General features: G+C 42.0%; 1 protein-coding gene across 1 annotated transcript in view; it reads left to right on the forward strand.

Annotated features, from left to right (window-relative positions):
* Positions 1–6493, forward strand: part of KCNU1 (potassium calcium-activated channel subfamily U member 1) — a 51038-nt gene extending 44545 nt beyond the window's left edge. The window contains 7 exon segments of the mRNA XM_059831402.1: positions 1390–1397; positions 1592–1664; positions 1667–1722; positions 5085–5172; positions 5175–5281; positions 5625–5728; positions 6394–6493. Coding sequence (XP_059687385.1) covers positions 1390–1397; positions 1592–1664; positions 1667–1722; positions 5085–5172; positions 5175–5281; positions 5625–5728; positions 6394–6493 — 536 coding nt within the window.
* Positions 6494–13806: the final 7313 nt, after the last annotated feature.

Raw genomic sequence — 13806 nt, forward strand, 5'->3', positions numbered from 1 at the left:
ACAGGAAGCAATGTGGTATCTCAATAGAGCCAGAACTGCCAAGCTTGACTTGCCTCTGCCCCAGTTTCTTGGTGACCAGGATGGCATGCCAGAGCCCGCTGAGTCCCAGAGGTGTGCCATGGTCCCAAAGGTGTGCTGTCCTCTAGCCCCTACTGACCTAAGGGCATGTAGTTGGGGGCAGAGTTGGCAGAATTAGCTGAGAGCCTGCACTCCTCTAAAGGGGGCTGGATATGAATTTTGCCTTGAGGAACAGGAGAGTTGTGTGTTGTCATCATGCTCTGACATGCTGCTGCTTCTCCTTGCCCAGTGATGAGAAACACAAGAAATGCTAAACTGGCCACTTTGCATCAGGCTGATGCAAGGCCCATTAAATGGCAAGCTTTGCATGGGGTTTCTGCGGGCCCAGATCCACTAAGCTGACTGCAGTTCAATGTGTCGAGCATCTTCTGAATTTGTGAGTTGGTCAGTGGGCTCAGAGGCACGTTATGTTATAAATGGCTATTGCTTGGCCACAATGGATTCTAGAAACCCTTGCCATAAGGAGACAGAGATCTGGGAGAGAAATAGCAGTGATCTGTAAAGTAATAAGAATCCTGCAAATATGTAAAGGGGAAGGGGAATTGTGTGGAGAAATAAAGTGGATCCCTTATTGTGGCTGCAAGACCATGCTTTTCATACCCAGACTGTATAAGCTAGTCAGTGGAGTCATACTGATTAATGCCAGATGCAGGGCCAACTCTAAAATCCAGGGTGGGTGAAATATCTGTATTGAGAATACATGGCTGAAGGATGACACCGACACTGCAAGACAACAGGAGACATTAATAGTATTGTGATTCTGGCTAGTTTTAGTCATCTTTAAAAATGATGCACTCAAATGCTTCCTGACCCAAGGGGACATAACAGAAATCAGTCATTACTCACAGAGAGTTAGTTGTGCTCGCTCTCTATTTTTTAATGGGAAGATATGGGTTCTTGATCTCAATTCCTCTCAGTCTCCTGCTGTGCTACTGTCATTCATCAGCATACTTACTGGTAGTGCTCGAGTGCCAGGACATACCTAGCATGTTCAGTAGCACAGCAGGGACCTTCTGCCTGGGTGTATGTAGACAGTTCCCTGAAAACAGAAAGTTAAGGAGAAATCACTTTCAGAGTAGGAGGAATTCTGCAAGACTATCTCAGCTAGCAAGAATAAGGTTGAGAAACGAGTGAAGATCCCTGTAACAGTAGGACAGCTGTGAAAGGGACTCTAACCTCATTTTAAGCCAATAGAAATAGTAATTGTATTTCTGTTAAATCAGGAAAATGAGGGGAAGAAATGAGATTATTTCTTTCTCTTTCAAAGCTGGTAAATTAATAATGATCTGATATCTTAAAACATAGTTTTAGGATTTTGTGTCTTTTGTCTGCCATTGCACAATCAGTTAGCAGCACTGAATATTTTGTTCCTCTCTGCTTTACTGATGCTGCATGCTGTGGCTAGTGCTGGACACAGAATGGCAAACTGGATTTATTGGCTTTCATTTCTGATTCTAGATGGCTTCTCTCTATTGCTAAGATGTTTCCTCTTTCTTCCTTGCTTTTCCAATAGAGTCTCACCAAATTCATTAATCAGGTTCCCAGTGGTAATTCTGAGATTCCAGAGCAAGATCAGCTTTTCACCACTGGTGCCCTGCAGGAGCTATCTTCTCAGATAGCTTCTTGAATTCTCTTTTGTCTGTGGTAAGTAGATGTATTATGTCCTGTCATATTTAGTGGCATCGGTGTGTAACAAAGTGATTACCAGCCAGGGTAAACCCACTTAATCGAGCCTTAACAATGGTCAAGGCCATGTGTCACAGAAAAAGGCACAAGAAACGTTGCAGAGATTGGTGATGAGATTAGTTACGCAGTGCCCTGAGAATTATACGTGTCTATTCTTATTTAAGCAATTTGCTAATCAGTGGGCCTCTGTGATTCCTTGGGGTAGTGGGTTCCATACACTAAAAGGCAGCTATCAGCTCCAAAAGGCATGTCTCTCAATATGTGCTATTAGCAGCAACTCCCCCTGTTATTGATATATACATAGAATTATTTGGAGAAACTTTTAGAGTGTTTTCATAAGTTCCTCCCATTCCCAGCTCCAAAATATTGACAGGCTTGAAAAGGTATTTAAAGCCAGCCTGATTTATTTTTTGACAACATGATGTTACAATCAGTCCCACTAAGGGAACTGCAGACACGAAAGCCAAAATTGCATTTGACACCAGCTGGCCCGTTGGTGGAAGCTCCAGCATTGATGCCAAAGACTGAGAAGATTATGGGGACTCCTTTCTACACCTGTTCGTGTAGAAAGGAGTTTTACAAGCCTGGCTGGAGGTGCATTGGTGAATAGGGAACAGGGAGCTTGCACTACCACCACTTTACCATAGCAGGCAGGGGGATAAATGGAACATTTAACTCTTTTCATCTGTCCATTTGGCACGTAGGCAGAAATTCACTGGAAGTTTGGATGGAAAATCTATTGAACTCAATGGGAATCTTCCAATGTCTGTTTTCTGAAAAGGTATAAAACCAAATTCCACACATGTGGGCCACTGCTGATCCACAAGACCACACCAAATTTTAAAAGAAGTGCATATTTTGATTCTCTGTAAATTCCTGGCAGTGTGTTCTTTTAAAAACATTTGCATCACAAGGATTGGATACATTGCACCAAAACTGCAAGAATGGAGGGAATGTGGGGATCCCGCCCTGGTGACATAATCATTTTAAGTTGCTGTCACAACTGAGTGGTACTGTCAGTGGTGATACACATGTGGGTCACACTTTGGTGGAGTTAAGCCAGGATTTTGGCAGCAAAACAGCAGTTCAGCTAATAAGCTGGCATTTCCAAAACTGCCTCTTTTTTCTGAAAGCCCCTTTCTTCCTTTTCACCCAGATTCCCCATGCTGCAGTCAGGTTCCATATGCCTTGCTCTCAGCTCATGTCCAGGGGGATAGTGCTTGGGTGGCAGTTTTACAGAAACTGAATAAATACAAAACAAATCTCTCCAAGGGATAAGCAGTCCCAAATAAGTGTGTCAAGTCCAGTTATGCTTTTCTGAGAAGGCTTCAGTGTTAGGGAAAGTATTATATTGCTGCTACTCACTGATATGTCAATCAGCCAGATGGTAATTAATGACTGCTAGTGTCAAGTGTAAAAGTAACTCAAGACATAGCATGACCTGTCTTAAAGGATAAAATTTCACTCAAGTGTAAGATTCCAAGTCTGTCCAGGAATGATCAGCACTCAACTCTGCTTTAAAGTAGAGGGGCACCTTAGGTTGGATTCAGTCATTCTGTAAATGCAGTGAAGACGGAGAGAAATACGATATTTCTTAGCAGTTGCAGTATCAGGGAAAAGATGTGTGAACTGGAGAAGACAGACAAGGAAGGGAGCCTTCAGCAGTCCAATATCACCTCCTTTTGCTATCACCGTGAATATCTGTTGAAATTTCTTGAGACACTCAGAGCAGGAGTGCTGTTTTCTTTTAGCTTGAAAGGAGACTGGCAGAAGAATCTGAATGGCAGAATGTGGTCTGTGAAGTGAAATGTTACCCCTTGGAAGCCTGAAGCAGAACTGGCATTTGCTTCAATGTGGCTCTTGGGGTCTCAATAGGCAGAAAACAATTCAATGAGCATGATCATTATGGCTCAGGTACTCTAATGAGCCCTGAATTCCCTTTCTGATCCAGCTGTGGGCTCCTAAGCTCTACAAGACCAGTTTTAAAATCTTAGTAGCAACACGGAGTCAGTGGGATTAAGCACTGCTTGGTGATGGGAGAAGGTTTCTAGCCTTGCCTTTGTGTGCAGAGGTGTTCCCAGGAAATCTGCTTGTCTGAAGCTGTAAACAAACATCAACTGGCGAAGAAGGTAACATCTCATGGGCATGTTACAGGAATGTTGCTCCTTTAAAGTCAGCTTCAAGACCCATTCTAAATGCAGTGTGTTATTTCTTGAGTATGCACACACACATGCACACCTCTATAATTTCCCCGCCTTTCAAATTCCTGCAGTGTAACTCGGCAAAGAAAGTACAGAATGAGGGTGACATGCAAATCCTATTAATTCATCCAAGTATGGAAATGCAATCCTTTTGATGTCAAAAAGTACAGCAATGATATGTTAAAGAGCTCAGCACGCTTCTGTTAAATATGTGAAGTGCAAATTCCCCCGAAGCTGTATCACTCCTGGATAACCCTGGACTATAGCTCCTTACTTTAAAAGACTGAGAATTACTCTAACAGCATTATACCCGTTTGCCCGACAATATGGTCAGATGTTCTTAAGAGGATTTGAGTTCAGCGTGGATTTAGTAACACCATTCCTTCTCTGCAGCTTGTTTAGTTTCTTTATTCAGGCAAATGCAGGTAACAGGTTCCACAAAGTGGCTCTATGTAGGAAATGAGCTTTTTGAGAAAGAGTGGAAAATAAGTTATTTGATGCACTGCAGGCACAGGAAACACTTTTAGATTTAAAAAAAAAAAAAAAAAAAGAGGAGGCATTCCAGGCCTTTTTTTGTCTCAGATCTGAATTTGAACCATGGGAACTTTTTTCCAAGAAAATACTGACTGAGATAAGGGTACAGAGAGATATTTTCAAAACAATATAGCAACTACAAGGACAGAGAGTTTCCTGCTGCATCGGACCCTATAGGGCTGGGCAGGGCAGTTGCAGTCCTCAGCCTCACCTTGCACAGTGTTCTCCTACTCAGGTGACATCAGAGCTGCTGCCCAGTTTTTTTGCATGCACACACACATGCCCCCACATCCACTCCATTTGTGTCTTTGAAAATCTCACATTCAGACACAGCTTAGTGCATTCTATTGTAAGAGCAGAGGTGGGATCTTCTGGCTGCTCTTTGAAGCTGAAATGGGCTAAGAAGGTGGTGATCCATAAATACTGTCAGAAAACTTTAAACATAATTAAGGACTACTTTAAGTATACAAAAAACTTCAAAGTGTCTGTCTGATCGCTTTCTCTAGGTTTCCACCGGAAAACTTGGTTCTCTTTTCCAAGGCATACTCTTTTCTCTTTGACTTTTCATTGTCTCTTCCCTTCCAGGCGTACTACAACCATCGCATCTTGGCTCTGCTGCAGATTTTGGTGACAAGCGGGACAAGCCCAGCACTGGGGGAACAGCTGTTGGAGAGCGCAGCAGGCTGCGCAGCAGTCCCAACAACATGACGCACAATGCCTCCCATGTCAGATGCAAACTAGCACTCCTGCCACTGTCCAAGAGGTTGTTAACAGGTGTCATGGTGAGTTACATCACTGAGTGGTGCTTTGTGGGCTAGGCTTTCATCCTTGCTGCTGGTGCTTTTGGATTGTCATTACCTGAAATTTAGCTTCATTCTGTTGATTCTCGCCATGTAGCTTGAGCCATATTTTGAAGAGGCAAAGACATCAGATAGCCGTATTTTATACTAGATTCTGAACTTATGGAGGACCAGTCATTTTCCTTCCTTTTTTTCTTGCCAAATATTATGATACTGAAAGTAGTGAAAAGTGATGACAATTGGCTAAATAAGTGATTTAGTATTGGGCTGAATTGTCCACTTTGGTTCCTTTGAGACAAGAGTGGCTTTGCTGCTTTTATAGCAGGAGAACTCCTTTGGAGACATTTACTGCAGAGCTTTAAACTTGTTTGGGATACTCTGATTTGAGCTCTACCACCTGATGGAAGAGCCAAATCCATACAAGAATAGGCAAGTATACCTTATCTCAAATTGTACCTTAAGTCAAAAGATAGTAGTCATGACTTTGAAGTTAGGCAACCTGAAGTAGTTAGTTTTGTTTTGGATTTAAACATTCTTGTAGATAGCTAAGGCCATTTGAGGCAAACTAGTGTGTGGTCTGAACATGGTGCTTACTGGCGCTTGTATGAGATTCCCTTATGTTCACTTAAGATGTGATTTATCTTTACAAGCAAGCCTTCTGCATTAGAGAGCTGCTGGAGCATGCAGTTAGTAATGCTGCTGAGGGCAGGGATTTCGGAGACTTTGCAGGCAGAGAGAACCTTCTCATGTAGCCTGTTCTACACACTGATTCTTTCAATTTCAAGATTTCAGTGATTGCTTGAGCTTCAGATCTCCTAGAGAGACATTTAGTCTTGATTTAAAGATACTGAGCAATTAAAAAATTTATCACATCTTTTAGCAGCTGTTCCAGAGACTAATTAGCTCAATTTAAAATATATTTATGCCATTCCTAGGTAAAATTAAACCCTCTGTATATTGTCTCATCATTCCCAAGAATTCTGCACATGCAATCAGTCATTGCAACAAAACCCTACAGCTTTCTTGCTGTCCCAGACACTCAGTTCGAAGGCCTCACAAAGCAGCCTGAATCTCATGTGCTACTGCTTTTTCAGGTTTGTGATTGCTTGGCCTGCCAGTGGTTTGGAGATGCTGTCTACGGATCTGCTGTTCTGTGTTGTTCCATTCAACATTGCAACAACTGAGGACCTGTGATGTGGGATGGAAGTCAATTACCAAGCAAGAAAACAGGTAGTACAGACACCTTTGTGTCAGAGTTATGAGAGATTGTGAAACGCCCTGCAAACAAAAAATTGTACAAGTTATTAAGACCCCCAAAATAGATTGTGTTCTTATTTCTTAGGGGTGGCAGTTTGAATTTGGCTAAACATTAACATGAGGTTATTACTGAAAACAGTATTGTTAAGCTTTAACACCAAACATATCAGAGAGTAAAATGCTCTCTCTGCGAGGAAAAGAGCAAAAACTCAAGTTTCTGCTGAGCAATGCACAGAACAGACCCAACTACCTACAAACACAATAACTCCATTGAGTTTAGAGATTCTCTGCTGAACTTCTCAAGGTTCAAAGACTCCAGCATACTAAAATTCAGTTTTCTTGCAGCCAGAGCTGAAGATGCTGGATTGGTGCACATGAAAAGAAACAAAAACCCAAGCAAAAAATCCCCATGAACTTGTACCATAAATCAGGTCCTGCCTGTACGTTATAAAGTCAGTTAAGGGAAGAAGGGAGAGTGGTGGTGTTTGAGTTTTTTCTTTCTCCCTCTCTCTTTCCCCTAACATTAATTAGGTTTGAAAGACTGCAGCTTGAGTCCAGATACCACATGCCGAGAAGAAAGGAACCCAAACAGCTGACGCAGAGTTCAGACTAAACTAACTGCAAGCTCCCCAGGGACATCACAAGGTAAACCTGATAGTCTATGTCATTTACAATCATTATCAGGCAGCTGAGTCTCTGTAATTTTACTAGAGAGCCAATTAACAGATCCCTGAAGCTCAGGAAAAAGGCCTTGGTCCTTTTTCTATTTTAGACAGGAAAAAGGGGAAAGTAGGTTTTTCTTTCAAATAGACACTCCGGAAGATTTCCTACCTGGGGGAATGGTCAGATATGGGCTTGCACTTTTCCTCTTGAGGAATAAGATAAAGCACTGAGCTTAAGAGTCAAGCAACTGGCTTTAGTACCCAGCTCTGCAACAAGCTGGCTGTGTAACCTTGGGTGAGTTATTTAACTGTATCCCAATGCTGCTTGTTGCACACAGGGAATATAATAATACACTCGTTAATTTAGATAATGAGAGCTTTGGGGAAAGGACTGTCTCTTGTGATTTGTTTGGCCTAACATAAATAGGTGCTGATTTAGGATGGGACATTTAGGAACTCCACTCAAACAACATGAGTAAGAAGCAAGAGAAAAGCTTGGACCAAAACTCCATTTGGAAACACATCTGCACTTGGGGAAGTTTGTAGTTTGGATTCAGGTCTGAGCCTTAACGTGTTGGACTCAACTCTCCTGGAACAAACTAATTGTACATTTTCAATTCAGAACAGATTGCAAGTAGGAATCGGTGAACCATGCTTAGAGCAAACAAAATATATAGGAAGCATGCTTTCCCTTTGCCAGCCCTTTGCAGACCTGAACTTGAGCCAAGACAGTCAGCTGATCTCTTAGTAGGAGTTTTTTGGCCTAAAACCACCCACTGTATATACAAACTTAGATAAGAATTTATGCACTGGATTTTGTTTACCTTCTGGCAGAACAAGGCTTCAGTAATAGTGTCTCAGTCCATTCCCTAGCATGCATTATTTTAAACAGGCAAGACAGTTAAAAGGTGGAAGGAAGAGCCTGGGCAGGTTTTTCAGTCCTTTGACTACAAAGGATACCTCATACTAAGATTCTGCAAGCTTTCTATATTGTCATCATCTGAACTTTTCTTTATTTTCAGCTGTAATTCAGTCTAAGCAGGGCACAGAGGAGGTAACATCCCTTTTTCTTCCTTATTGTTCTATTGCTTTTAAATAACTACACATGCCTGGACCTCTGTGTTCTGATATTAAGCAGGTATTGTGCAATGTTAAGGCATTTTTATTAAGAAAACTGCAAGAAACACCAAAGCCTGTTTACTCGTAACTCCCCTGAGTGGGTGAGAAACTCAGACTATCTTGCCAGCAAACTCTTCTGTCTGAAATCATCTGCTTTTCCTAGAAAATGGAGGCAAATGTTGAAAGCGCTCCTTCATGATTGAGATCCAGGACATATTAGTTCCAGCTTTAAGGCACCAAACATTGGATATACTACTGTGTTACTCTAGAGCTATGCTACTTGGTGTAAAACTTCTGCAGCCCCTGGTGTGAGTATCTTTCTTCTTTCCATTAGAAGGAGAGGTTTGCAGCAAGTGCGTTTTTTTAAAACGTTCCTTCTCCCCAAGGTGTCTTAGGTGCAGGACTGCCAGTGATGACACATGCCATGCTTTCCCATCCTACATTCGCAGTATCTCTGTGATGGGGGAATATGCCCATCTCGAGTCATGCAGCTTTTCCAGTACAGCGTATTTCCAGTTGCTTAACCTGCAACTGCTAGAGCATGTAATTTCCTGGGGTAAGGTGGAGTGGGCAGAGATGACAAGGAGGAGAAGGGACCTCTTTCACTTTGCTTATTCCGCCTTTTTGTTTAGTTGCTATATCTGAGCAAGCAGTTCTGCTTCTCATGAAAGACGGAAGAGGGAGAGAAATCCTAAGAAAGGGAAAAGCATTAATGGGTCAAGGCCTCCTTTGCATAATTCTATTATCACCAGAAAGATTCTGCAATAATCATGTTAGGCATGTGCTCTGGAGCATCAAAGTGACTTGTCTTACCTTACTTTTTGATGTTAGACAGGTTTAAATGCTTTGTACAGATGAGGCACCTCAGACAGCTGATCAAGAAAGCCTGTGCTGTTCAAGCAAAGCAAAGGCCTGTTTTGCTTTTTTTTTAATGTCAACAATGCCACATTCTTCCAGCAAGGAATAATCTCTGTTGTCACAAACTGTGAAAAGCAAAGGTGTAGGAGAGACTCTGTGTGTGGGTGCATGCAAACATGCTTTCTGAAGCTACCACCTTTGAATCTTCAGCAACAGTATCTTCTTGTGTATTGTTTGGGTCATATGTTTATATAACCATTATATAAATAAATTCACCTCCTGCAGTGAAAACCACAGTGTGGTACACAAGGCTGTTACAGGATCTTTGCACTGTAGTTTGCTAATCTGCACCCGTTCTAAGCTGTAAAGGTCACCTTAGTGTGGGGGTGGCAATTAGTATTAGTAGGTTTTACTTTTTAGCAGTGTTACCGGAGTCTCCGCTTGAGTCCTGAAACTTTTTGTGTCAGATACAATCAGAAGTAGTCGCTGACCCTAGTGAGCTTGGGTGGTATATACAAAAAAGAGTTACAAGGGAAGCAGAGGAGTTGGAGTTTGCTCAAAAGCATGTATCAGATTGGTGGAAAAGATAAAAACAGAACCCAGATCTCCTGATTTCTAGGCTAGCAGCTTTCCCACTAGGTCATTTTGCATTTCCCCTCTCAGATCTCATCTCCTGCTAACATGATCATTCCCTTGCCAGTCTGTCTAGGGATTTAACAGTCTCTTTGAGAGGTGGCTCAAATAGTCTTCGTGGAGTGCTACCTGATGAATTATTTTTCTGTTTGTTATAAGATGGTCAGTGTCTTTACAGAAGCAGACAAGTGTCATCATGCTTTCAAACAGGAAAGTAAGTTACTTGAGATTACCCAGTAGGTCAGCTGTCTTGCCATTATGTGTCTTGTCTGTCTTGTCAGCTGGGCCACACCGTCATTTCAGGCTGGTACATGATGAATGGAGCCAGAAACCTCTCCAAAGATGCATGCAGGGATATGTAGACTCTGCAGAGACTCAAACATACTAAAGCACTTATCCTAACACATGCATCCACCTGGGTCTGAACACTGATAAGGGCATACGCACAGAGGCAAACACAGGCCTCTACTAAGAGCACTTGCCCATACGGGGATGAATATATACATCCAGGCCAGGGTTGTTTTCTCCCTCCTCCTTCCTGTAGTCAAATATAATCCAGCAGAATGAGCAGTGAAGGATGTCAGTGCTGTGAGCTGGGCTGGGTTTTGCAGTACAGCATGCTGCAGGTGGTGACTGACACATAGTCAATGAGATCTGAGGAGAATCCAGGCTCTATAAATGTTAGATGAGGCAGGCTGGGCATTGACAAAAACAAGAGGTGGCTGCAAACACCAAGTGTCATTATTCTCTGAGCAGGGATGGTGAGAGGCCTAGGAACTTCCCATGGAGATTAACTACTTCACAGCAGGATGAGGAGCTGTCTCCTGATGTGAAGGGACATCCTGTTGTCCTGAGAACACTTGGGAGGAAGGATGCATGACAGCAGGAGTAGCTTTTGAGAGCATACACGCAGTTTCCTGCAAAACATGTATCTTGGCTGAAAGATGATTTTACTCTGCTGAGATAAACTCCAAACACCTAATGGTTTAAATTAATGCCAGAACAGAAGGAGGTCTCTCTTAGTCATTAATTGGCAGTGGGTTCTCTAGCCTCTTCCTACTGAAGGCAGGGCTCTTTGCTGCTTTCCCATCCGTCTACTTCAGCTTACTCTCTTGACCTGCCACCAAAGTACCATAAAGCCATAGTCTTATTCCCCACTGTCTCTCTAGTGGCCAGTTATAAAGGGACTAGAGCTGTTTAACTGCTGATTGCTTCTTTACTTGCAGCAGGAGGCTACACAGCGTGAATTAGGTGAGCTAACTGTATTAAGCAATCTGGAAGTGCATCATTAATGCATCTGACACTTTTTCTGTAATACACAAGTGCCAACTAATAAGCATTAGTGACTGAAGTTTCTCCATTTCCCAGAAAACAGATGTAGCTAGAGCAGTGAAAGTATAGACACAGCCCACTCGGCTGTCTCTCACCACAAGCTGAGATGCTTTTCCAAACTCCTCTATCCTGCATGTGGGTGGGAGTTGCATGGGGATAATGATTAGGGTTGGCTGATGTTTCTAACTTCCGCTAAAGCTTTAATGGAGAACTTGGGTTTTTTGGGGTTGGCTTTTTTGGTGACATAACAGAATTTTTGTTTCCAGCCAGAAGGAGGAGCCAGATCAGTCACTGTGACTTGGAATTCGGTTGTATCGTAAGGTTTTCACCTAAAAAAAAAAAATGCAACCCCACTGAGATTCATTCTTTCCCCTTTGGGGCAAGGGGAAAGGAATATTAGTTTTTTGTGAAAGAGAAATGCATTTTTTAAGTCCATCTTTTTTTTTTTGCAGAAGGTTTCCAGGGTTGAGGTTAAAGGTTTAGTTCTGTTTTCCTCTCATTTTCATTCTTGAGTAAGCCCATACCTTAAAGAAAGCTTTAAAGAAAAGAAGTACTGTTATGACTTGATATTGTGACTTTGTAAAACATAATCTGAGTAGTAGGCATTTCTTTCTCCCTTTCTTTCATCTTAGTCCTGTTGAATACTCTGCCAGCAGTGGAAAACCAAATGTACCCAGTTCCTTAACTCTTCTATGAAAGCAAGGAGTGGTGCTTGCCAGCAATGAGCCTTTTGTTTCCACCAGTGTGGCTGGTCTTACGTACTTGCTTATCCAGGCAACTACCAAAAAGAAGCAGAAGTCCTAAATGCCAGACTAATGCATCAATCATAATTCCTGAGCTGCCAGCAGTCATGTAACTGCTTAAAGACCTCAACAGCCCTCTGGCACTTAAAGAAAAAAATCGTCTAATTAATCACAGGTGAAACAGCTTGGACCTGCTCCAAAAGCCCCTGAATTTACTGCCAAGCTTTGATGCTAATTTTCCTTCTAAGTAAGCCCCTAAAGAAATTTACGATTAGGTAATTAAAGTGATGAATAAAGAGATACTTAGAAGAAGGAGGGAGAAGAAAAAGGAGGGGGGGAACCCAACCTTGAGTCAAAAGCCTTAAATCTCCTCCCCTCCTCAAAGAGAAATGTTAGTCATTTTTGCACATGCATTGTCTCTAAAGATTGGGTTGGATTCCCACAGGAGGCTTGAGAAATATTCCTTAAATTAATGTTTGCATAACCAAATAAAACAGAAAAGAAGGAACTGCTAAACAGATTGTAATGTCAAGATGGTTGTGGGTAAAAAAGGATTTGTGGCTTTTCTCTGAGAATCACATACTGTACAACTTTTGTCAGAAACTGCCTCATGTCTTTTCCCCCTAGGTACCTGAGGTCCATTTTTTTTAAAAGGTAATTAGATACCTAGGAATGCCATCTAATTAAAAAATGTAGTGATCTCTAATTAACAACTTTGAAGCATCTGAACAACTTTTAAAAGTCTGACCATAAGTTCTTAATAGGTCACAAGGCCTGTATAATGCTTTTCAATGCCCTCTCACAGTCTTTCTCTCATTTTTTTCAGAGGAAAAGGAACTAAGTAGCCTTTGATTTGCATTTTTTCTTCAGGCAAATGTACCACACCAAACTCAATGTAAGGAGCATGAGTTTAAACATAGGGACACATGCTGCAAAATTTTGATGGTGCCTAAATTGGTTCCTCAGAAGATACAGATATGGCCCCAAAATAGAGAAAAAAATTAGGATCTAGTTTCAGTTCCAGGTTGCTTCTTTTTTTTTTTAATTAAAAAACAAAGAAACCATCCACAAAACAAGCATGTCACTATCCAGGGGCTTGCTACTGGCTTTTTGGCATAGTCTTGGCTAATTCTTTCTTTGTGGCTAAAAGTGAGTCTTAGAATCCAGGAAACTTCCTTACCTGCCCATAAAATGAAAAGTAATGGGGGGGAGGGGGGGGGCGCTGGGTTGGGGGGAGTTCGTAAGGTTCGTTTGTGGTGGTGGGAATATTTTCCCTCCAGGACTACATCTCACTTTGCTTTCTACATTTTGATCCCAGGCCTTGAAGTGGCAGAAAGCTGCCGTGCACTCACCTTTGCTCTGTTCTGGGAGTGTGCCCAAGACTCTGCTTCACACTACATGATACACCTGACCTTTCTCTGTTAATAAATGCCTGCTGACCTCATCACATGGCCCCCTTCCGCTCTGCCTGGCACTGAGGGAAGAGTTGCTGAATGATTTTTGAGGGGACCAGAGAGGATAAAAAATGAGAAAATGGCAGATTAGATCTGAGGTGACAGAGATGAGAAATAAAAGCCATTAGAGCCCATTTGCAATATGCCCTCATTGAGTCAAGTTTCAAGGTGTTTTTCCAGATTATTAATAGCCTGACAGCAGTTTTTGTACAGGAATCTGATACAGGAAATAGCACTCATGTATACACACTGCAGTGTAGAGGGGAAAGTAGAGTCCCCTCATTTATTTACTTGCAGAGATTTGAAATACAGCAAACCAGCCAGCTGGGTTACAGACAAAATAAACATTCTCCATTATAATCGTGGCATCTTCAGACACACATCTCTATAATAATGTAGTGGTATGAAAGGAGCTCTCATAAGCCTCTGCAACCAGCCTTTGCTCTCTG

This window comes from Gavia stellata, chromosome 31 (genome assembly GCF_030936135.1).
Source record: "Gavia stellata isolate bGavSte3 chromosome 31, bGavSte3.hap2, whole genome shotgun sequence".
NCBI classification, from domain to species: domain Eukaryota; kingdom Metazoa; phylum Chordata; class Aves; order Gaviiformes; family Gaviidae; genus Gavia; species Gavia stellata.